General features: G+C 52.8%; 1 protein-coding gene across 1 annotated transcript; it reads right to left on the minus strand.

Moving 5' to 3' along the window:
• Positions 1-320: 320 nt before the first annotated feature.
• On the minus strand, positions 321-20,080 carry Adora2a (adenosine A2a receptor). Its single transcript, XM_050142301.1, has 3 exons — positions 18,374-20,080; positions 8,927-9,492; positions 321-2,057 (listed from the first exon to the last, which is right to left on the minus strand). Exons 2-3 carry the CDS (start codon positions 9,247-9,249, stop codon positions 1,154-1,156), a joined length of 1,227 nt encoding a protein of 408 aa, XP_049998258.1. The 5' UTR covers positions 9,250-9,492; positions 18,374-20,080; the 3' UTR covers positions 321-1,153.
• Positions 20,081-23,487: the final 3,407 nt, after the last annotated feature.

Here is a 23,487-nt window from a genome sequence, read left to right on the forward strand (position 1 = left end):
TGACCAAACAGCCCCCACCTTCCACAGTGACTGTGAGGAATAGCGTGTCTTCCATAGGAAATATAAGTTTGCCGCCCCATGCTACCCCACTCTACCCTAACACACCGGCATTTGGATTCTGGTGTTACCCGGGCAGCCTGTCCCCTTGGAGAATAGGAGCCTGGAAAACCCCCAGGATGAGTGATGTAGCTTTTGTCTGTCTGTCCACATACACCTTCTCTCACGTGTGTGAGAGCTCACGCATTGAGCTCACGTGTGTGCATCAGGCCTGGCTAGGAAATCGAGAAAAGAACTCAGACATCATTCTTCGCGGATAAATTTAAAACACGAGTGTGGCTCATTTTATTTTATCTCAGGAAAAAAAAAACACAAACAAAAACAAAGAAATCAGTCCCTCCAGGAGGAAAGGCAGTAGACAGGGCCTCTGACGGGGCAGCTCTGAGCTTCCCAGGCTCAGGTCCATGGCTTGACAGCTCTAACCTCTCTCTTGGGACCTGAGAGCCCACACTCTGGCACCATTCCCTGTCTTCAAGCCCAGCTTTGCTGCCCCGAGATGGCCCTATGACTAAGTGCATGGCAGCTTGTGGCAGCCCGAGAGGGTTGCCTGTGACTCCTCGGGATACGGGCAGGATCGAGGACAGATCCAGCAGCCGGAGAGGGGACGTCAATAAAATAGAAAGGGTTTCCTCACATTTTCATCTTCTGGAAAGAAAAAAAAAAAGTAGTCAAGTGCCAACTTCCAGGCCAGCAGCTCCCTGAGCCCGAGACGGTCTGGGGAGGGTAGTGTACTATGGCGGGAGGCCTGAAGCAGCCATACCCCAACATCAGGCCAGGCCAGTCCTTCAGGCCACAGCTGCTCTACAGAGACAAGATAGAACTTTCTGATTCTTCTGGAGTTGGGGAACTGGGCCCCGCCTTCAAAGACCGCTGATGTTGCTCTAACTAGGGCCTAACGCAGGGCCCCACGGCACGAGGCATCTGCTTCCTCCACCCCAGGCCTCTCTTACTGGGCTTCATGCTGCTCCAGCTCAATGCTCCCTCTTCTTAGTCCAAAGTGGGAACCAGATGCCCAGTGTGTTTCCTGGCATGGTCTTCCTTGTCTTCTCTCACTGAGATTGGTCCAGCCAACCAAAACGATAAAGATGTCTTTCCCTCAGGAAGGGGCAAACTCTGTGGACCACGAGGACGTTCCTACTCCGCCCTCGGCCAGTTGCTCCCCTAGGCCAGGATGCTCTGGGCCGCCTTCCTGGTGCTCCACATCCCCAGGAGACCCTTGGGAACTCCCTCCGCTCACCAGCCCCAGGGTATAGCCATTGGGCCTCCGTCCAGAATGCGGGGCACTGCCATTGGCCCACACCCCCAGGGGGTGGCCATTGAGGCGGAGGCTGACCTGCTCTCCCTCAGTGCTGTGAGACGCCAAGGCCCAGGCACCGGAACCCCCGGCCTTGAAGGGTTCCTGCCGCCTCAGGACGTGGGTGCGGATGATCTTCCGGAAGGTCTGGCGGAACTCGCGGATCCTGTAGGCGTAGATGAAGGGGTTGACGACGGAGTTGCTGTGTGAGAGTATGATGGCCAGGTACATGAGCCACGGAGGGGCGTGCTGGCACGAGGGGCAGAAGAAAGTGAAGCAGTTGATGATGTGGAGTGGCAGCCAGCAGAGGGCAAAGAGCCCCACGATGATGGCGAGGGACTTGGCAGCATGGACCTCCTTCTGCAGCGTGGACCGGGTCCGCTCCCCTGGCAGGGGTTGGCTTTCCATCTGCTTCAGCTGTCTCCGGGCTGCCAGAAAAATCCGCAAGTAGATGCCCAGCATGAGCAGCAGGGGCAGTAAGACGAAAGCGAAGAAGTTGTAGTATACCATGTAGTTCATGGGCACCACGTCCTCGAACAGACAGGCCACCTGGCCCTTGCCGCAGTCCTGCGTGTAGTTCTGGCCGTCCTTGACCTGACCGCAGCTGTTCCAGCCCAGCATGGGGGTCAGGCCGATGGCGAACGACAGCACCCAACAAATTGCAATGATGCCCTTTGCCCTCATGCCTGTCACCAAGCCATTGTACCTGGGGAGAGAGGACCAGCATTAGAGGCCTGACGAACAAAGGTCAGCGGAGCCGCGAGCTCAGAAGCCCACAGAAGCCCCAACGGTTCCTGTCTCTTTCGCTTACAGGGTCTTCACTGAGCACTTCCTTCTCCTAGCCTCAGTAGTATCTCTTGTAGGTGAGGTGCTGGGCTCGTCCTTATCATAGCTGTAGGGATGTGACAGGAAGTAGTCATCCAGGACATGGACGCGATCCCACAAATGTTCGGGGGTTATTAGTCTTAGGTATGAGATTCACCTGGAGTTTGGTTTGGGAGAAATAGGTGATTTTAGGGGGACAAGTGCCACTTCTTTTTGGTTAATCGTGGTTCCTTCGATAACATGATTTCCTTTAGAGAAGAACTAGTTCTGCCCAGCGTGGGGACAGAGCGAGCAAGATCAGACCTGTAGATGGTCAGAGCCACTTATACTCCACGCTTGTTCTTCCCCATCGGACTTGAATCTCCACCGGCCTCAAGAAAAGGCTGTCCAGGTCATGGAGGAGGAGCAGAAGTCCCAGGCCAGATGAGATATCATCCCTCCTGCCCTCCAAACCCACCCACAATCCTCTCGGTGGAAATGAGACAATTATGTCTTGACATTTTCCTGGCAATCTTAATAATCAAGAGGTACTGAATGGGGTATGAAATAAGGCAGTAAATGGAAATATTCTTGTGCTGATTCCCAGGGTGGGGATGGGGGCAGGGCTTGATTTGTCCACCAGAAAGTAGACTCCGCTCCATTGGAAATACATGATTATTTTAGAGAAAGAAGGGAGGCACTCTGTGGCTCAGGGTGGATCAGAGCCATTCAGCTGCTGTTCAGTAAGAGTCTCTGGCTGATAAAAAGGAGCTTTGGTAACATCTAAGGAATAAGTCTAATGGTTTCAATTCTGGCCAAACAAGACGATCTTGCCCACTTGCAGTGGTGCCCAGTAGAACTTCCACTCTTCAGATTCAGGCTAGACATCTTGGAGAAGTTTCCTGCCTCATCTGAGGCCGGGAGCCCACTTAGGGTAGGAATCTCCTGCATTTATGTCTACACTGCCAGCTGGTGGACAGGGGCCTACAGCAGGTAACAAGGAAAACACGGACACCTATTGAGTCCAGACTGAAAGCAGCTCCAGAAAGGCTTACGGGTGGCAGACACAGGCACCTACTGATGTAAGACATAGGAGGAAAGCAGGTATGTGGTCGCCCTATCTTCGTCACGATGCAACATGTATGCCCAGAGTTAAAGAACTTACCTCACATGTGTGAGGCCCTAAGTATCATAAAAAAAGAAAGGAAGGAAGAAAGGAGGAAAGAAAGAGAAGGAAGGGAAGAAGGAAAATGTATACCCAGTGTTGCTAGATCTCGAGAAGGACCGGAGGGTTTTTTTTTTTGAGGCAAAAATATCTCCCATTTTAAATGTTGCTGATATATAGATAAGATAGATAGATAGATGATATATATAGATAGATTGATAGATGATATAGATAGATGACAGATTAGATAGATGATAGAAGATAGATAAGATAGATGATAGATAGGTTAGATAGATAGATAGATAGATAGATAGATAGATAGATAAGATAGATTGATAGATGATAGACAGATAGATAGATACATAGATAGATACATAGATAGATAGATGATAGATGATAGATAGATAGATAGATAGATAGATGATAGATAGATAGATGATATAGATAGATGATAGATATATAGATGATAGATAGATTAGATAGATAGATAGATAGATAGATAGACAGACAGACAGACAGACAGACAGGCCCTAGTAGTTGCTTACCACTTATCTAATTTGTTCCTCTGTTTTAGGGGAAACTGAAACTGAGACCCAAAGAGACACAGGGACTTCCTATGAACAGGCCCTAGGGCAACTGAAGCCTGAATGAATTTCTCAGAATCTTTTATGGTCTCTTCTGCCATGGTGTTGGGGATCAAATCCAAGGCCCTGCATATGAGAGGCAAGAGTCCTCCCTCTGAGCTATCATTCCAACCCTATCAATTCAGAACCCAGACAGTAATGTTCCTCAGAACCCTCAGCACGTTCTGAGGAGCTTCACAGGCCTGCCGAGTGGGGCCCTTGGCCACCTGTAACAGCGCCTCTGCAGGAGGGTCACAGACTAACTCTGCCCACCAACCATCACAGACCAAGCACTGTATGTGTGCCTCTCTGCAGGCTCAAACACGAAGTCCTAGGGCCCCCACCCCATCTAATACTTACACACTTACTCTGTGCCAGGCACCCCTCAACAGTGCTTTACTTGTTGAGGAAGCTATGTTACTGTTCACATCTTTCCTGGGACAAATACACCCTTCCTGGGTCCTAGTACTGGTACATTCCCGTAAGCAGGGAATGCTGCGTCACTTCTCCTCTCTGGGCCTCAATTTCCTCCTTTATAAACCGAAACTAAGAATTCTAGATGTATCGCCACTGCTCTGTAAGGGCAAGATGCTGAATTTAGTGGGCTGGAAACCCCAGGGAGCCACTCTGTGGCTCAGGGTGGATCAGAGCTATTCGGCCGCTGTTCAGAGAAACGGCTCAGGGTGGATCAGTTATTCAGCTGCTGTTCAGAGAAATGGGCTATGTGGGAGACTGATGGGTTTCTAGGAATGGGGTAGGGTCCCCCACCGCGTGACTTTCAAACTATTCTCAGAACAGGCCTTCTTGACCCTGTCCAGGGAGTTAAAAAGGCGGTAGTAAGTAGCTTCTGAGTTAATAATGTTGTGGGAGACAATGGGTCAGGGCTGATAGCTTCTGGGAATAAACCATGGAAATCCCTGGTTTGTCCAGTTTACTTTTACAGGCAGGGAACCCACAAGGGGAAGTCTTCCCCTGGATTCTAGAAAGAAAGCCCCTATGGATGTATTTTCCTATGTTGGCAAAGTACTGACGGTCTTGGAGATATTTGGTTATATGACCTTTGGTCTTCTTGAATGTTTAAGTGCATGCAAGCTTTATTTTTACACACACACACACACACACACACACAAATAGGACCCCATGCTCATATTTTCAGCACTTGGAAATAGAGGCAGGAGAATCAAGAATTCAAGGTCACAGGGCTAGAATCTGAGGTCTAGAACAGCATCAGGACCCAAATGGAATCACAAACAGACCATAGCTGTCTCAAGGGCACATCCTGGCCTGTATCTGTGACTAACACATTTCTCATCGAGGCTTTCTGGAGAAATACGTTCTGTGCAGCCATAATGATGTCCAGGCTGTCTAACATGATGTGGAATCCTTCCAGGGAGCCTCAGAGATATAGGGTGTGGGTGCCAGAGTCTCCAGCAACCCTATTTTCAAGTGGCCTCTGCATCCGTATATCCTCCAATCTGTAGAAGTTGCCCTCCCCTGGGAATCCTCATCACCCATCCTGGGGGCTCACCCCATGGCTCCAGAACATACCCACAATTCCAGGTGGAGTTTCCATGTGTATTTGCCACACTGGAGAGAAGGTGGGATTTTCTAAGTCTCCTTAAGGGGCAACGACCTAAGAATTGAAGAGCATCTTGACCAAAGAAGAAACTCAAAATCCCTCCATAGGCAGAGTCCAGCCTAAATCAGCCTCACACCACACCTGCCTCGCTTGCTCCTTCCTTGGTGACCTTTGGCAGGTTTTACTCTCTGGAGACCCCCCTCCACTTTACCTATCAAGACCATGCACACCCTGTAACACTAATACAGAAAGACTTCCTTCAGGGCACACCGCCTCCCAATTCTGCACCCTCACCAGCACCCTCATGGAGGGAAGAATGGAGTCAGGGCTTCACAATATGTTAAGCAATTAGTATTCTACCACTGAACACTGAGCCAAGCCAGCAGCGAGTTAGGGCCAAATTTCCCTTTTGTGGTACTAGCGATACAGCTTAAGGCCTTAGGCGTGCTACATAAACACTCTCCCACTGTGCAAATGCCTGGCCCTCGTGCCCTTTTGGAAATAGAGAAGTGTATTTTATAGGACTTCAGGTCTTGCACCAACTGATTTCCTGTGTGTCCTTTGGCCCGTTCTTTGGGTCTGAGAGCCCCTGAGGCCAATGTGAGACTTGCAGACAGTGGTGTGAAGGGTCCCTAGGAGAGGGAGCCTGGTCTCTAACACCTCGCTTTTCACTCTTTACAGGCACAGAACTTCATCTCTGCCACCGACCCATTTTCTTTATCACCCAAGAGACCCTGCCTTAATTGAACAGGGTCCCTACACTCAGGAAGGAGGGAACTGATCACTCCAATTCCTGGTACCTGGTGCAAGCTTGGGACTAAGCCTCCATCAAAGGTCAGAGCCTGTAGACCTTGCCAATACGAAAAGAAGTACCTTAGAAGAGGCTGAATTCCTGGCTGTGCGAAGAAAATGAGAGTTCAAGCTAGAGAACACCTCCAGAGCTACCAAAGGGTGCCTAGCCCTCTCCAGGTCCCCCTCATGCCTGATCCCCTGGTCCCCTCGAGATCCCCCTTGTGCCTGGTCCCCTGGTCCCTTCCAGAAACCCTGCATGCCTGGATGCTCCCTATCTAGAACCCTCCCCCATGCCTGGTCCTCTGGTGTCCTCTATGCCCCTATCATGCCCGGCTTGCTCTCAGATACCTTGCTCTACAGTTACCTCCACATTCTCAATAACCAGAAACTTCAAGGGATCGGAAAATGAAGGGGCTCAATGGCCAGGAACACAATGGTAGGCTCTAGATTCTAGACAGGTTGGGAGACACAGAGATGTCCTTTCGTGGCTCTGGTCTCCCACCAGGGTCATGTCATCTGCTCTGCTTGAAAAGCTGGACCAGGATGCTTCAGAGGATATACTGTACTAACACGCCACAGCAGCTGTAAAACTCGGCTCCTGGCCGAGACCAGCCTGTGCTTTTCGCAGCCCCACTCAGAGCTCAGATGACCCAAGGTCCAAGCGGAACTGAGGTCAGGAGGTCCTGGGGGTCAGGGATGCAATGGCTCTAAGCCTCCATCTCACAAAAGAGCTGCATCCTTCCCCCATTACCCCGCCCGGCCTAGTCATTCCTGCCCATTTACTGAAGCCGCAGACCTTTCTTTATGAGCTCAGAGGGACAACACAGAAATGTGTCTTCTTGTCACACCTGAGAAAACAGGCCCACACAGGGCGGCTAGCGTCCTACAGACACACACCTCATCCCATCCCATTTCAGGGATTCAGTCTCTTGATACTGAGAAGACAAAGACAGAGAGAGGCCAAGGAGAGGAGAGCCAGCCGAAGCCTTTAAAACCAAGACTAGCCAGCCTCATCTTTCCCACTATGCCACTCCTCAGAGTTGGAAAAGAGAGAACACTCAGCTTCTGCTTCTCTTGGTGACCTACTACTGCATGGCTGAGCCTGACTCCCAGGGCAAATGCCACTGACCACTGGAGACTCCAAGAGTAGAGGGTAGATGCCATTGACCCCTTGGGGACCCACATGTAGATTTCCCCTAGGCCTCTGGGTTCTAGTTTGTCACTGCAGGAACCTAGACCTTGGTCTACTTAAGAAGTATGGGGTGGAGGCAATGGGGCAGACTGTCCCCACAGGCGACCTTTAACTCCATCCCTTCGTAGAGCTTGCTGGAAGTCCCTCCCCCCCCTCTGTTTTTGCTTATTTCATTTCTTTTCTTTGAACAGGGGTCTTCAGACAGACTCCTCGCTGGCCTGCAACTCGCGATGCTTAGCTTTCGCCAAGTTCCCAGATACAAGTCTGTGTGCTTGCTACCAGGCCTGGCTGAGTCCCTTTTGACGAAGTCTTTAAGGCAACACAAGGCACAGGCTCCATCCTTTTGAGTAACCTAGCGTGGGTGTTCGCTTCTCCCTCAGGGCTCAGCTTATAGCAACAGCTGTGTGATGTACTGTCCAGGACACCCCCCGAAGTCACTCGGGAAGGCCCCCGAAGCCTGGCGTCATCGTGATGGCGGGTTACACTTCTCCCCAGGCTCTGCTACCCACTCCTTGGATGGCTATGAGAGAGGCAGCCCCCTTCTCAGAGCCTCTTTTTTCCATCCAGAAGATGAGGGGGAAGGAAATGACCTCTAAAGGCCCTCTTGCCTCTGACCCTGAATTTTCACCGTTCACCAAGCCTGGTCCCTATCGCTGGCTGCCCTCAGCCCACAGCAAAGTTACTGATGCTTCCTTTGTGGGTGGGAACACCACTGGGGTAGGAAAAACTCACTCTGGGGGCTATACGTTGTAATCTCCCTTTATGGACTCCCTCCTCAGGGTCCGCAGCCACCCTGGCTACAGGACCGAGCTGTGGTAAGAAGAACAGAGGTACAGTCCCTGGGAGAGTCTGGGTTATCTACAGGGTGGCTGGGAAGAGGCCTCTGGGAAGATCTTCATTACACAACACTTGGCCGAAGTCACGTCACAACAGAATCACCAGAAAACCCCCTCTGCACAGCCAGCCCCCAAAGCAGGCAAAGTCCTCTCAGCCTTAAGAGCAACGTAATTTGCATAGAAGTCCAAATGACTCACTGTGGCATTTGGCCAAGTCACTTCCCCTCCCTGGGTCACTCTTCTAAAGCACACACTGGGGGAAGGCTGGTGGTGACAGAGGCGGGTTCCTAGCTAAGGCCCTGTGGTTTCCCATGCTTCCCCACCCACCTCAGATCATGCTTAGAGGTATGAAGACTAGCTCACACACACCAGCATGCAGTATCAGAGCCAGGCCACCCTCATCTGACAGGAGCCATACATGGCTGCCTGTAGACAGCCTCAGCTTGGCACCTGGGGAGATGCCAGGGTACCCTGTACCTATAGGGATAAGCCGGACAGGTAGGCCACCTCCAGTTCTATCAAGAATCATCCCAAGACCCAGAGGCCTGTCCTCTGTGCCCACAGATATGCAAGCCCTGGCTCACCGGAGTGGGATGCGGATGGCGATGTAGCGGTCAATGGCAATGGCCAAGAGGCTGAAGATGGAGCTCTGAGTGAGGACCAGGACGAAGCAGGCGAAGAAGAGGCAGCCGTGGCAGGCGGCGCAGAAGCCGGTGCTGATGGTGATGGCAAAGGGGATGGCGAGCACACCCACTGCAATGTCAGCCGCTGCCAGTGACACCACAAAGTAGTTGGTGACATTCTGTAGGTTGCTGTTGATCCACACGGCCCAGCACACAAGTACGTTGCCCAGGACGGCCAGCACAGCAATGGCCAGCTCCACCGTGATGTACACCGAGGAGACCATGGTGGGAGCAGCCACACTTGGGCAGGCTCAGCAAGGATGCGGGTCTGGGCCAGCTCTCGGTCCATAGCTGCAGCCCAGCCGACCACCTACTCAAGTCTCGCAGCCCTTTCCTCACAAGAGCCACGAGTGTTCCCAGAGAGAGTTTGCCACAGGCTTTCTCACAGAGGATTCCGCGTCTCCTAAAATCATGACTACGCCAAGGGATCCAGCCAGGCTCCGCTCGACTTTAGGCTTCTGAAGTACCTGCAAAGAGAGATTGCCAGTGAGCGGCTGAGCCACCCCAGCCACTCCAGATTCTGCCTAGTGTCTGCCCAGGAACAACTCCCGTCTTGCCCTATCTGTGGCCGTCAGTCAGGACACAGGCCTGAAGAACTCAATGGTTCCAAATAATTCTGGTCAAGATCTTCACCCAACCCTTCTCGGGGAAGTAGTTCCTCCCCCAGTCTCTTCAGGACAGACATGGGAAGGATAACAGTCAGAGCGAGGACTCTCTACCCAACATGCCACTTTCCTCACTCCGGGTACCGCATTACCACCGTCCCAGCCCAGACTAGCAGCTGGCGCTATGGAAGCAAGTTAAAGTCAAGGCAAAATGATGCTTCTATTGGCTCCTCTTTTCTGTAGCTTTTCGGATCTTCTGTGGCAGCCTGTCCTGTCCTCTGGGTCCCTGCATCCATGATCAGTCCCGTGAGACCCTTCCCTCCAGCAAAGCTCTCTCCCTATCGGGCTTCCCAAATCCCATCTACCTTCTCACACTGGGCTAGCCTCCCAGCCCAGCACATCTTGCTCCATCCCCTCAGGGAACTACCATCCCCACTTGAGGGACACCACCGTCACTCAGGTCAGACACTTCTTCAGACACTCCTGGAGTTCCTTTCTGGAGGAACCTGGGAGCCTTATGTCCTAAGCTTTCTTACCCTCACAGGTGGCAAACAGGATCCAAGCGAAGGCCACCGCTCCGAGAGCTCCTGCCAGCAGGCTGCGCACCGGGGCAGGGCAGGAACTGTGGCTGCTTCCCTTCTCTGAGGGATCCGCCTCCCGCTCTCCTCCCACGCCTCTTCCCACCTGTCCCTGTGCCTAGCTGCTGCTGGGATTGCAGCTTTAGGAAAACAGGCGCTCTGTGAGGACCCACTGGAGGACTGTGGGCAGGAATTTTTTTTTCCCCGGGTTTCAGTTTCTCCACTCAGAGTGTAACACCATTACATTGTCCCAGATGACAACCATGGGCTCACTCCCGTGCTTATCCATAGCCCCCTTGAGAAAAGAATAACAGATTTGGAAAGACTACCCCAGAGTCTCAACGTCAGATCACAGGAATAGCTGAGACCCCCCTAGAAACGGGAAGTCTTGCTCTCTCTGTAGCAGGACCCAGTCAAGCCCAAACTCCTGCCCTACTCCCTGAGCTTGCAAAACTCAGTGTAAGCAGGACTCTCCCAAAAGCCTGCCATCCCCCAGGCAAGAACCAAGAGATCCCTCCACTCCCAGTTCATCCTCTTCAGTTCTGAACCTCTATAGGACCCCAGGTTGTGCCTGCACGAAAACACATCTTTCCTACTTCTATACGCCAGGACTGAGGGTGAGTGGAACTCCAGGCCTTGGAAGAAGGGTCTTCTCCACTCGAATCTGGCCAAGAGGTAAGATGGGGCTGCAATAAATAAACCCCAAGCTCCCTATTGTGATGTTGCCAGGGCTTCAGTCTAGAGCCAGGGGAGACACGGCTGCAGCTGTGCAGGTGTGGAAGCCCTTCTTTCTACCCAGTGAGGAAGCGGATACGGAAGCTAGGAACGGGAGGCCAAAGTCTGCAGAAGCCGACGGTATTACCGTTTCTACCTAAGAGGCGCCATGGCTCCTTAGGGTAAGGCAGAGACAGCTATAGCTAAGCCCTTATGAATCCCAGCTTTGCATAAGCCAATGGCCAACTAGTCGTTCTTAATGCATCTCCCCAGCAGAATGGCTAGAGCCGGGACGTGTGCCGCCTCTGGGTTCGTGTCCCTCTGTGCACACAACTTACAGTTTACAGAAGCATGCATCAGGGGTCCACAGCAAACCCAGGACCAGCAGCTCCTACCTTGGGCTGTAGCTTTCAACGCGTGGGGCTGCAGCAGCCCTCTGTCGGCTCAACCAGGCCCAACCAGGCTCAACCAGGCCCAGTGAGCCCCTGGAGAGCTACTGCCTTCCAAGAATCCTGACTCCCAACTGGTATCTTCTGGGGGGGGGGGGTAACCACATATCCCTTGGGCCCGCTCTAGTGGAATTTGTGTTGATGGGCACTGAAGCTGTCTGGAATTAGACCAGCCCATGGCTAGAAAGCCAGCCTAGACACTAAACATCCTCCATCTTCAAGGTCCCCAGTGGGAAGAGTGGAATGTAACACAGTTCTGTCAAGGTGAGCCAGCTCCTTCCCTGAGCCGAGAGCCCTGCTGATGGCCACACCGCCAGGGCTGACCCGCCAGTGATGGCGCTAACTCCATCGCTTCCAGAACCTTGGCTTGGGAAGTGCCTAACTCAGGCCTGTATTTGCTGAGGTTCTCCCAGCAGCCTCGCTACCTGACTGAGTCGTCCCAGTTCTCAAGGATCCTCACGTTCTGTGCTGGGTCCGCGCTGGATATTTCTGGACACCAGCACCCTCCCTGACTGCCCTGAGGCCACCCTGCTGCGCTCCAGTCTCAACACAGCTGGCCCTCCTGCCAGGCCTGCCTTGCGTGGGCTGAGGACACGCCAAAGGTTCCTGTCCCAGGGCCCTTTCCTCTGCCCTTCCTTCAGCATTCCTGCAGCCTGCCTCAGCTATCACAGCGCATCCCAGGGGAAGCTCCTCTGATCCCAGGGCCACCTGGGCAGCTGCCAAACCAGAATCTTTCTTTTCATTTGTGCTTTCCCCAGCCCCAAGTCCAGCAGATCAGAGGAGCCAGAGGCATTCTCAGGACAGACAGGAGGGAGGAGCCCTGCAGGGGAAGGCTGAGACTGTCTAGCTATAGGCAGGCAAAATAGCCCAGGGCCAGGGCACCCTGACTTGGAGCCTTTCTTTGTAGTATGAATGTTCCCACTGGGCCAATTCAGACCTACAAATGTATCACTGACCAGACGGAGCCACACACAGACAGGGCCAAGAGATGTCAGCCACCCTGCACTGTTAAGTCCTGTGCTCTCCAGGTGGCCATGGATCTGAATATCAAGGCTACACTGAGCCCCCTTGAGGAACTTTTGTGTGCTGTCTGGGAGTTTGGAAAATGCCTGAAAGTTGTGTTCTGGCTGGCTTGGTGAATTCCATTTTTCAGATGAGAAGCTGCAGCCCAAACAGGTGAAAAGACTCTCCCCTTTATCAGGGACGTTAGAGGGTGGCATAGTCCCTGGAGAATGCTAAGGGATACGGTAGCCGACATCCCTCTCTGCGACAACAGTGGTTCTTAACCTGTGGGAGGTGACCCCTTCAACAAACCTTTATCTCTAAAAAATTATCTATATTACGATTCATAACAGGAGCAAAATTACAGTTATAAAGTAGTAATGAAAATAATCTTATGGCTGGGGGGGTCACCACAACATGAGGAACTGTATTAAAGGGTCATAGAATTAAGAAGGTTGAGAACCTCTGCTCTAGAGTCACGGGAAGCCTGGGGGCCCAGGGGAAGGGGCCAGTGCAGAGCCGGGATCTAGCAATTTCCTATCCCTATCTTTTGTCTCCATCGAATTAATCCTTGAGTCATCTGTTGCTAGCCAAGAGGGGAAATTAAATATTAATAATGTTGCATTTCCTTATGATTGTCCTTTGCTGGGGACAGGGCAGGGTGTAGAAACTGTCCCGTGTAAACCACAGGCACATGCTACGGGACACGTATCAGTAGACTTGAAGGGACAACGCCTTAGGGTCCCAGCGGTCAGACTCCATGCTGTCTTTCCCCGCCCATCCACTCCCACCCTGATCCAGCCACTTTAATTAAAACCACTTAATTCCAACCCGCATATCCCCTGACCCACCCCAGGCTCCGTGTACACATGCCCAGGTGGCGCCTCCGGACCCTGCTGGCTGTGTCTCCGTGCTCCCAGACAGTGCTCCATGTACTGCTCCGGGGTGCAGCCTAGCACACAGAACAGAGTAGCGCAGGGACAGGCCACTGCAGCGGCACTGGGCTTCTTCCTGGGCTCTAGAACCCCAGCCTTACGATTTCGTTTTGTTGTGAGATGGGTCACTTGTAGCCCAGGCTGGCCTTAAGCTTGCTATGTAGCCAAGTATAATCTCGAACTCGTGATCCTCCTGCTTCTGACCTCTAAGTGCTGTAACATAGGCCTGTGCCATTGTGCCCGGGCTGCCTCTTTCTCATAGGCAATGTTCACCCAGTTACCTAACCTTCTGGGCCACGGGGAACCTCTGAGCCGTGTGCTGCCACCTTTGCTCCCTGCTGTCCTGGAATCTACTGCAGGGGTCTCAAAAGACAAGAACCTGGGAATTCTCCAATGACAGCTGCTACCTATGAGATTCAGAGACTTAGAAGCCATACCCAGGACCCCCAGGACCTCATCCACCACTTCAGGTGAGCTGCACACTAGATTTAAGATGCCAGAAGAAAACAAGACGGAAGAAGAAAAGATCCTAGCACTCGGGAGGCAGAGATAGGCGGGTCTCTGTGGCTGAGTTGGAGGCCAGGCCAGTCTACATGATGACACTCCCTGGGGGGGGGGGGGGAAGTCCGTGAAAGAGAAAATAAAAGTATCAAACCCACAGGAGAGGATATGGCCTATGTAGTGATAATTTAGGTATTTTACAAAGGAAGGGCCATAAAGGAGAAGGAGAGCTAGCAAACTCTCTGGCACACCAGAGCAAATACAAAGAAGCAGCATGAAATCGTGGGCAGGACAAACAGGAGTCAAAATAAAGAGCCCATCATAAAGAGCGTGATAGACATCAGCCCTGCAGGCAGCGGAGGCCCGAGGCAGTGGTGGATGGAAGAGAATCCCGAGGAATTCCTACAGGAACCAGAGACAAAGTCTAGATGGAGGAGATTCAACATCTGTCCTTGGGAAGCGGGTGATGCGTGGAATAGCACCAAGCAAGAGTCACGGTGGGATGTGCCGGTACCTTTACACCCGAAGCAGTCACAGCGGGATGCACTGGTACCTCTTACACCCGAAGCACAGCCCTGTAGTTGCTCAGCAGTAGCTGGACTTGCAGGAAGACCCCCCAAGCCCACTGAGCTCCTCCCTAACACACCAATCAACAAGACAGGTGCGCTCTGAGGCTGCCCGATGCTGCATGGCCTGGGCCTCCCTCCCCTTCCTGGATCCCTCCAGAGTTGTGCAGCACCCACATTCTAATACCTGGTAAAGGCTTGGGACCTCAAGAATACAAGTAGGTGACCAGTATGTCCTTCCCCTACCAACCAGGGTGTGTGGCTGCTGTTATGTTCCTGGGGACAGGATGTGGGCAGGAAGGGAGAACCAGCTCTCTGCAGCTGGAGGCCAGGGCACTAGCTTGCCTTTCTAAACAACTTCTCTATCACCAGCCAGGACCCAGGCTACCCTCGTTTAGGCTCAAAGGCTACTGGTCAGATCTCCCTTCTCTCCCACTGAGAGTCCTAGAATGGACCCTGACATGCCCACTTGTCCAGGTCTGGTACCCAGAAAGATCACAGGTTCCCAGTCCTCACCTCGGGCTACTCACACACTGCAGGCTGCTTCTCCAGATATAACCCCTCCCGGGATCCAGGCCTTACAGAGGGGCCCAGAGGGCAGCCTGCGGTGGGATCAGCCTGCGGCGGGGTCCATGCCATGTCCGTCACAGACTCCCCTGCACTGTGCCTTGGCTTCTCCCATGTGCACAGGCTAAAGCATCATATATATGAGCAGCCCCTGTGCCTGCCATAAATAGTGGACAACAGGTACTGTTCCTCCTGAAAAGGGAACAAGGGATCCCCGGGTGGAACCCTGGCAGGGGGCTGGCCTGTACACTAGACATGAGGGGTTCAAACCCACTGCTTATCCATATCCCTAGGATATGGGTGTGATGATGCAGCCGTAGAAGATGAAGGGCTCATGGCTCTCAGAGGTCACTGCGAGGTCAAATGTAAAGATTCTTCCAGCTAGAGCCTCGGGAAGAGACCTGTCACATAAAGTTAGAGGTAGCCCCGGGACACCGCACAGGGCCTGTCATCCTAGTGTCTAACCCCTTGTGAGGCCTAGAGTAAGGGTGGCTGTTCTCCCCCCCCCCCAACCCGTTCCACCCCTGCTTAGCACCTGGCAGGATCCCATGGCTTCCAGATTCAGAGCTGGGACCTTCCTCTCTGCACCTCATGGTTCCGGGCCTTGCTCTGAACATGAGCAGCCTCCAGGGTCCCCTTTCTGTACCCCTAATCTTTTCCTCCTATTGGAGGCCCAGTATGGACCTAGGGTAGTTCCTCAAGCACTGTATCACCTCTGCTCCCTCACCACTCCTGAGTTCCCAGGTCATGATCTACCTTTCTGTGGTCCCCAGTGTGTCCCAGGGACCAGAGTCTTCCATGGTAGTTGGGGAGAGTCTCTTTTACCAGCTCAGTTACCTGCCGGTAGAGCATCCTCACCTGAATGTTCCCATCTCCTCAGCTCCTCCACTGCATTCATGAAAACCCTTCCTTCCTGTGCCTGTCTATCTATCTGTCTGTCTGTCCATCTATCTATCTATACACCCATCCATCATCTATCTGTCTATCTGCCCCACCTCCTCAGCTCCTCCATCATATTCATCAAAACCCTTCCTACCTGTGCCTATCTATCTGTCTGTCTATTATCTATCTATCAATCTTATCTATCTATCTGTCATCTATCTATCATCTGTCTATTTATCTATCATCTATCATCCATACACCTATCATCCAATATCTATCTATTATCTATCAACCTTATCTATCTATCTATCTATCTATCTATCTATCTATCTATCTATCATCCATACATCTATCATCCAATATCTATCTATCTATCATCTATCTATCTATCTATCTATCTATCTATCTATCTATCTATCTATCTATCATCTATCTATCTATCTATCATCATCATTCTCTCTCTCTCTCTCTCTCTCTCTCTCTCTCTCTCTCTCTCNTCATCATTCTCTCTCTCTCTCTCTCTCTCTCTCTCTCTCTCTCTCTCTCTCTCTCTCTGCCTAGCTTTCTCTCCCTCTACTCTCATATGCACACACTAGGCAGGGTCCCTGTTGGGTTGTATCAAAAGGACAGAGATGGTGACCGTAACTTCTATGAGGTGCGCTAGCTCAGGAATGGTCAGGTTAGAGGCCAGAGCTGCTGATTTCAGGCAACAAGCGGGTTACCAGGGACTGTGCTTCCCCTCACAGGTCCTGGACTTTGCAGAACCTGACACCTTGATGCCACATGCTTGCTCCCAAGCTAACGCTTGTCCACACTTCCCTCCGCTCATAGCAATCTGGGCCTCTTCCTCCAGGACTACCCAACCTAAGCACAGAGATCCCTGACCTGCCCTCTGGCATATCCTGACCACAACCTCCACTGCCACCACCCCTTCCCCTGAACTTATCCCCATACCCAGCCAAAGAATATCTTCCCCCTCTTCCTCTATACCTGTGTGTTCAGCATTACTAAGAACATCACTACTCTACAGATGGGAAAATGGATTCCCAGGGCAGTGGCAAGGCCACTTAGTTAGTACACATCTAGAGGACAAGAGCAAAACCCAAATCTTTAGTCCTTCTGCAGGGCCCTGGAGATCAGCCACTGCTTCTTCTGCCTGACCCAAAGTTTGTCTTTTGCTACATGTGTGAACTGCCCTTAGTCTAACTTCAAGCCACGAACAGGGAGATCGGCTCAGCTCGGCACAGTCATGGTCAGCTCTGAGAGAGTGCACACTGGCTAGGGTTTGCCCAAGAGACGCCAGGACCTGAGAGAACCTGGGAATTTCCAGAATGTAAGGGCTGAATTTTGAGATCTTGACATCACAGTCACAGACCCATCAGTCTTTAAGGAGCCCTCGAGGACCCAAACAAGCAGGGCCTTCCCAATCCCGTGCTTCCCAAAAGCTCTCCACCATCACCCTAAAGGTCCTGACACCAAGAACAAGATTGGTTGGGTGTGACACTCTTCTGAAAGGCATGCGGAATCTAGGAGTCCAGAGAAAGCTAGGCAGCAGAGGCAGAACATTCCAGGTAGAAGGACAGAAAGCAGGCTCCTTTCTCAGGGAGACAAGGCACGGCCTCTGGGTGGGTAAGGGAAGGGGTCCAAATCCCTTCCCCAGTCATCAGGAGAATAAAAGCTCTGCCTGCCCCGGTTGTGGGGAGGAGTCCTGGAGACCACCTGCTTCTGTAGCCCTGGACCACTGTGAATCCCTGCTGCTCCGTTTGTATGGACTGGCAAAATTAGTCTAAATGTTCCCTTGCCCATCTTCTGCCAAACCCTTGAGAGCTGCCACCGTTCCCGCCATTTCTGCCCCCTGCTTCGGGCAGCCCCAAACGCTCACCCACCCTCTTGTCCTCTGGCCTCTCCAGTGTCCTAAGTCGGGTTCCCGCCACCACTGTCAACAGGATGCTCCCCTCCCCCGGGTTCCAAACTCCCCTGCTCTCTTCGTGCCTTCCTGGCTGTAAGCTCGTGCCCGCCTGAACCCCTTACCCGGGAGTCTGACCCGCCTACCTCCGGCCGCGCCTCGACGTCCGCAGCCTAGCTTTGGCAGGGACGCGCCCTAAAGCGACTTGTGAGCTTGCAGGTTCAGTCCTCAGCACGGACAAATCGACGGCCGTCGCCGCGCGTCGCCTGCAGGTCTAATCGCCTGACTGTAAGGAACCCCGCTGCCCTGCCTTATTCGAGCAACCTGCTCATGCTCACCTTCCGGTCGCTGAGGACCGCCCCGAAGGCACGGCTCTTAGGATGGTGACCCTCACCAAGGAACCCCGCTGCGGCCACTCCAGAGGCAGCCAGGACAGGCTCGGACCCTGATACCCGCGGACTCTCCTCCCGACAGCAGGAAGGAAGGGTCCGGTCCGAGGGAGAGGCGGGCGCTCCAAGGGGCGGGAGGGTCCTAATCCGCTCAGACCTCCTGGCCCTTCGGAAACCGACGGCTACAGTCGCCAAGACGCCGGCCCGCGACACCCTCCTCCCCCGGATTCCCCAGACCCAGGCCCCCGACTGACCTGTCTCCTGCGCTGGCTCCCACCGTCTCAGCGGCGGCTCGGGCTCCGGCTCCGGCCGCGCCGCTCATGGGCGCACCCTGCAGGCGACTTTGAAACCAGCGCTGCTCCCGCCCCGCCCCGCCGCTTGGGGAAACCGAGGCCCCGAGGCGGGAATCAGAGGAAATAGCCCCGGGAGGGCTAAGTCGTGACGGGTCTGGCAGCAAAGCACCCCTTGTCCCAGTATGGGAGCTTCTGGTCTACGCATCCTGACCGCCTCCTCCAGCGCCACTCCCACCCCCACCCATGAAGCCTTGGCGCCCCACCCCTCTCCGGTGGCTCCTCTACAAGGCATCAGGCTGGCTGCCTGTGCCACTCTGGGGCTCCCGGTTCTGCCTTCTATCGGAGCTAGGCTGCCCTGATGCTGTTACTCCAGCTACCGCTCCACACCCGACTTTAGACCGGGGTCCTTTTCTGTTCTTTCACCCCTGACGCCTACGGGACCTTGACTCCTCCCCACAATCCTCACTACAGAGCAAGAAGGGAGTTGCGTCTGCACCACAGACTAACTAGGACTTTCAGAAATCTGGGCTGGGAATCCCCTCCTCTCACTACCCTGGTTCTGGAGGTGGCTGGACGACGAAGCCTGCCTTGGACGCATGTCTCTGGATGGATTTGCGAATCTCCATCTGTTTCCAGCAGAAGTCCTTCATACACCCAGGCACTGAGGGCCAAGGCCTCTCTGGAAACCTCCTGGAACCTACAGACTGCCGTCTAGAGGCAAGTGTGGAGAGGCTTGCTGAGAACCAGGCTAGACCCCAGGGCTAAGGTCTGGATGTGAAGGAGCAATTCAGAAGCAGCCCATTGCTCCATCACAGAAACAGGTGGGCAGCGAGTGTGCAGGTGCCTAGCCCTTGGAGAAGCCAAATGCCTGCCTGTAAAATGGTAATTGTCGCTTTCCGGGGCTCATCCCTCCAAAGTCTGGCCTCTTGTTTCCAGAGGCTCTATTAGTGTTAGAGTAACTGTAGGGTGGAGAGTGGGCATGCGTGTATGTGTGCACATGTGTAGATCTGGTTAGAGTAGGGACCTGCATGCAATGTGAATTAAACCTGAGACCCCCTGGAGGAGCACATGAGACTGAGGTACTGTCACTTCAGGTGAAGAAGTCCATAGGCTTCATCAAGCAGAACCAGTTGCTGGGGCTGCCCTGGCACCGGCATGCATTGCCATATGCCTTCCAGGGATGTGGTTGTTTAGCCATCTCCTGGGTCTTGCCAACAGCTACTACCAGAGGATTAAGGATGGGGACACAACCAAGCTGGGGCCTATTCTCAATCTGGTGACACTGCACGCTTGCTTTGGTCCTCCTCATGCCTGAGCAGTGCCATCCCCCTGGACTTATGTCCTGGGAACACTATCCTGAAAATCACCCTGAAGGCGTTATGGGGACTCATGAAGTAGAAGTCAACTACTGCCCAGTTCTGAGGGTTCCTCCTTTTTCCTCAGGCTTCTCTTCCCAGCCCTTACAATTCCAAGGCCCAGCACCTTCCTCCAGTGTTGGGGGTTATGGACCCCCCCAGACCTTTAATTTCCTGCATACAACTTGCTTACAGCTGCTCTGAGCAAAACAACTCGTTTTTCTGTGTTTGCAGCTGCTCTGAGCACGAGACAGGGGAGTGATTTCTGGTGGCTCCAGCTGAAAGATCCCGAGAGCTGGGGCGTGGCCAGAGCCCTGAACACAATAAAGTGGGCATTCTTGCCTCAAGGATGACTCGTGTCCCGTCTCTCTCTCTCGCTCTGTATCTTTGTGTGTTTAAAGCTCCAGGTCCTTGCTCGAGACTTGCAAACTTGAATTGTCCCGTAGTATAGGCAGACAGTACAAGGCCCTCGGTGACAACAGGAACTAGGGAGATAATGAGAGATCACCCTTGGATTGAAGATGGGTATGTGTATATGCGTATGGAAGAAAAAGAGTAAGTCTTTAAAGAGTATAGACAGTCAGATTAAAAGGAGTAAAGAAATAAGCCTCGAAAAGATGGAAGAATGTGCACAGATGTATATTTTCTTTTGGTTTGACTGGAGAGAGACATTTGATTCTGGGGACTGCTAAGGAAGGTGTCTTGACTCTAAAATACAGGTCTAAGGATTTGTGGCTTTAGAAAAGAGGTTCTGCTTTTGTTTCCACAGAGGATGAGAACCTGTGGATTCATTCCAGGCTAATGTGGTTTGATGCAACAAGACCCCATGAAATGTTGCTGTGAATGCCCCCCAAAGAAAGTTCGCCCAATAAACAGCAGGAAGTAGTATAGAGAATGACACTCAAATTCCCAAAATTGTTTAATAGAGGTTATGGGGCCCAGGGGGACACAGCAGTAGTGCCAGGAGCATCGGCGTGGCAACAAGTGCTGGAGCTGAGGCAAGCCGGAGCTGCTCAGACCCCTCTGGGCCGCCTCAATGGAGAAGGTTGCAGCGGGGTGAGGAGAAGGTGGTGGTGGTTCCCGGCTCTGCGCACCCAAGAGTCTGTAGCACTGTAGCGCCAGCAGCAGGCTTTCCGGCAGGACCTGAGGACCCCGCACAGTAGCCACGAAGGTCCCTGAGCCTGCCTACAGCCCTGGCCGGTTGTGGGTAGCACTCGCCAGTAGGATTTGCTGAAGGAGGCAGAGGCAGGAGGATCTGGAGTTTGAGGATGACTGCCGACCATCCTGGCCGAGACTTCGGGATCACCACGAGCGGCTGCTACTGTCACCGCTGCGGGCCCCCTTCGCGATAGCTGGAATTGCCATCAGCCGGACGGCTGCTGTAACTATCTTGTAGCCAGCACCAGCATTTAATATCATTCATGTTGAACGTAGAATGAGCATGTTCGCTAGGGCATTTTCCAGCTTTTAAGAGCAGTTGGATTTCTTGTGCGATTTGCATGTGGTTAATTCGTTGCTCTCCTTTTTTACATATTTGTGCCACGCTAGGGCCAGTTAAGAACATTAGTGCTACTTATATAGAAAACAGGGAGCTGTTGGGGACTGTAGACCCCCAGACCCTGAATTTCCTGTAAACAACTTGCAGCTGCTCTGAGCAAAACTTGTTTTCCTGTGTTTGCAGCTGCTCTGAGCATGAGACAGGGGAATGATTTCTGGTGGTTGCAGCTGAAAGATCCCGAGAGCTGGGATGTGGCCAGAGCACTATATAAGCTGCCCCTGAACACAATAAAGTGGGCATTCTTGCATCAAGGATGACCCGTGTCCCTGTATATCTGTTTCTGTATGTTTTTAAATCTCCAGCCTAGTTCCTGTCTCGAAGTGCAGGCGCTACAGGACCATGACCGTAGCATGTAGCGGTAGCTCCTAGTGCGGAGGGCAGAGGTTGCTTTACACTTCAGGAGTCTTCTAGAGAAGTGGTTTCTTTCTTTCTTTCTTTCTTTCTTTCTTTCTTTCTTTCTTTCTTTCTTTCTTTCTTTCTTTTTTTTTTTTTGGATTTTTCGAGACAGGGTTTCTCCGTAGTTTTTGGTTCCTGTCCTGGAACTAGCTCTTGTAGACCAGGCCGGCCTCGAACTCACAGAGATCCGCCTGCCTCTGCCTCCCGAGTTCTGGGATTAAAGGCGTGCACCACCACCGCCCGGCTGAGAAGTGGTTTTCAACTCTTAATGGGTCCAATGATCCTTCCACAGGGGTCACCTAAAGCCATTGGACATAGCAGATATTTGCACTGATTCTTAACAGTAGCAGAATTACAGTTACTAAGTAGTAATGAAAATAGGTTTATGGCTTCGGGCCACTACAACATGAAGAACTCTGTATTAAAGGGTCACAGCATTAAGAAGGTTGGGAACCGCTGCCCTAGAGGGTCTTGCCTGGTGTACTGCAGGAATGTCTTACCCAAGGAGTAAGGCCTCCTTTCCAATACCGGCCCGCAGGAAAGTAAAGCCAGTGGTCGTTGCAGTTCACCCTTAAGTTCTGATGGGTAGAGAAACCCGCCATGAAAACTGTGCCCTAAGGCCAGCACAGTAAGGCAGAGCCTGGCTTAGCTTCAACTCCATAGGCCCACATGGCCATGAAGAGCTGTGCTGAGCCACGAGAGGCTGACTCAGGCCTTCCTAGGCAATAAAGGTTCACTTTGGTCTTGGTCTGACTCCCTTCCTAGTTATGTGGGCTTTTCGCGGGTGCTGAGATCAATCGGGAGCCTGGGCCTTCCTGAATAGGGTTCAAAGGCAGAGGGTTCCTAGCGGATCCTGCCTGAGAGCGCACTTGGTCCCTGGTTGCCCGGTTTCTAGCTCTGGGCTTTGGTTTCCCCGCATAGCCTCAGGCAGCCACCCTTCCTTAAGGCCAGGTCCCAGCCCCTCAGTCCGAAGTGTGGGGCCAGCTGGGTTCTGTCGTGTCCCAGAATTCCACTCTCAGCTTACTCCTCCACCCTACCCCCAGCCCTTTGTTCCTGCCCAGGATGCACCTGCGTGGCCTCTGGCCCTCATTGTTTGCTCTAGGGCCAGCTGGGCCACATCAGGGAACAAGACACGCCAAGACTGGGGACTATGGACCTAGTCGGCTCTGGGCCAAGTCCCTTGAGAACCCCACGCCACCCCAAGTGCTCAATTTTCTTCCTGTGAGCCAGAGGCTAAGTTCATCCTTAGAGGGACACCCTGAAAAGGCAAAATACTGTGAGAGGAAGCAGTCCAAATTGTCCAAAGCAAGGCAGACAGGAGGGTGACTCCCTCCCAACCTATGGCCTTGCAAGAAAACGCTCCATCCTCCACTTACTTCTTACCATTGGGACAGAGCAGCGGCCCTGGAGTGCAACCGTGGAGCTCATCTGGTGCAGCACTGTAGACGGGCCAACGGCAGAGGTGTCCACAACCTTGTCCTGGCCCCATGGTGGGAAGCAACTGTGCTCTGCAGTTATCACCCCAATGATGGCCCGAAGTCACCTCCCTGTGCTGTGTCCCCAGTCCTGGGGATGCACCAGGCCTCTCTCCCATTAAAGCGTAATTGACAGTAGGAGCCCACAGAGGTCAGAACAGCTCCAGCATATTCAAAAAGTGGTCCAGCCCACATAAAACAAAATGAAGAGCACGCTGGCTTGTAGTCTTTCCAAGATCTCGTTCTCTTCCTAGGACTCAGCTCCCAAACTTCAGATACCCTGATGGTCCC

This window comes from Alexandromys fortis, unplaced genomic scaffold, assembly GCF_014885135.2.
Source record: "Alexandromys fortis isolate MF-2015 unplaced genomic scaffold, M_Fortis_MF-2015_v1.1 scaffold_9, whole genome shotgun sequence".
Lineage (NCBI taxonomy): Eukaryota > Metazoa > Chordata > Mammalia > Rodentia > Cricetidae > Alexandromys > Alexandromys fortis.

What these genes read in the sequence shown, in the direction of transcription:
- Adora2a (XM_050142301.1), bottom strand. Translation starts at nt 9,249, where the DNA reads ATGGTCTCCTCGGTGTACATCACGGTGGAGCTGGCCATTGCTGTGCTG. An exon ending in GCCATCCGCATCCCACTCCG is followed by an intron (nt 2,058 to 8,926) that starts GTGAGCCAGGGC and finishes CTCTCTCCCCAG; the next exon opens with GTACAATGGCTTGGTGACAG.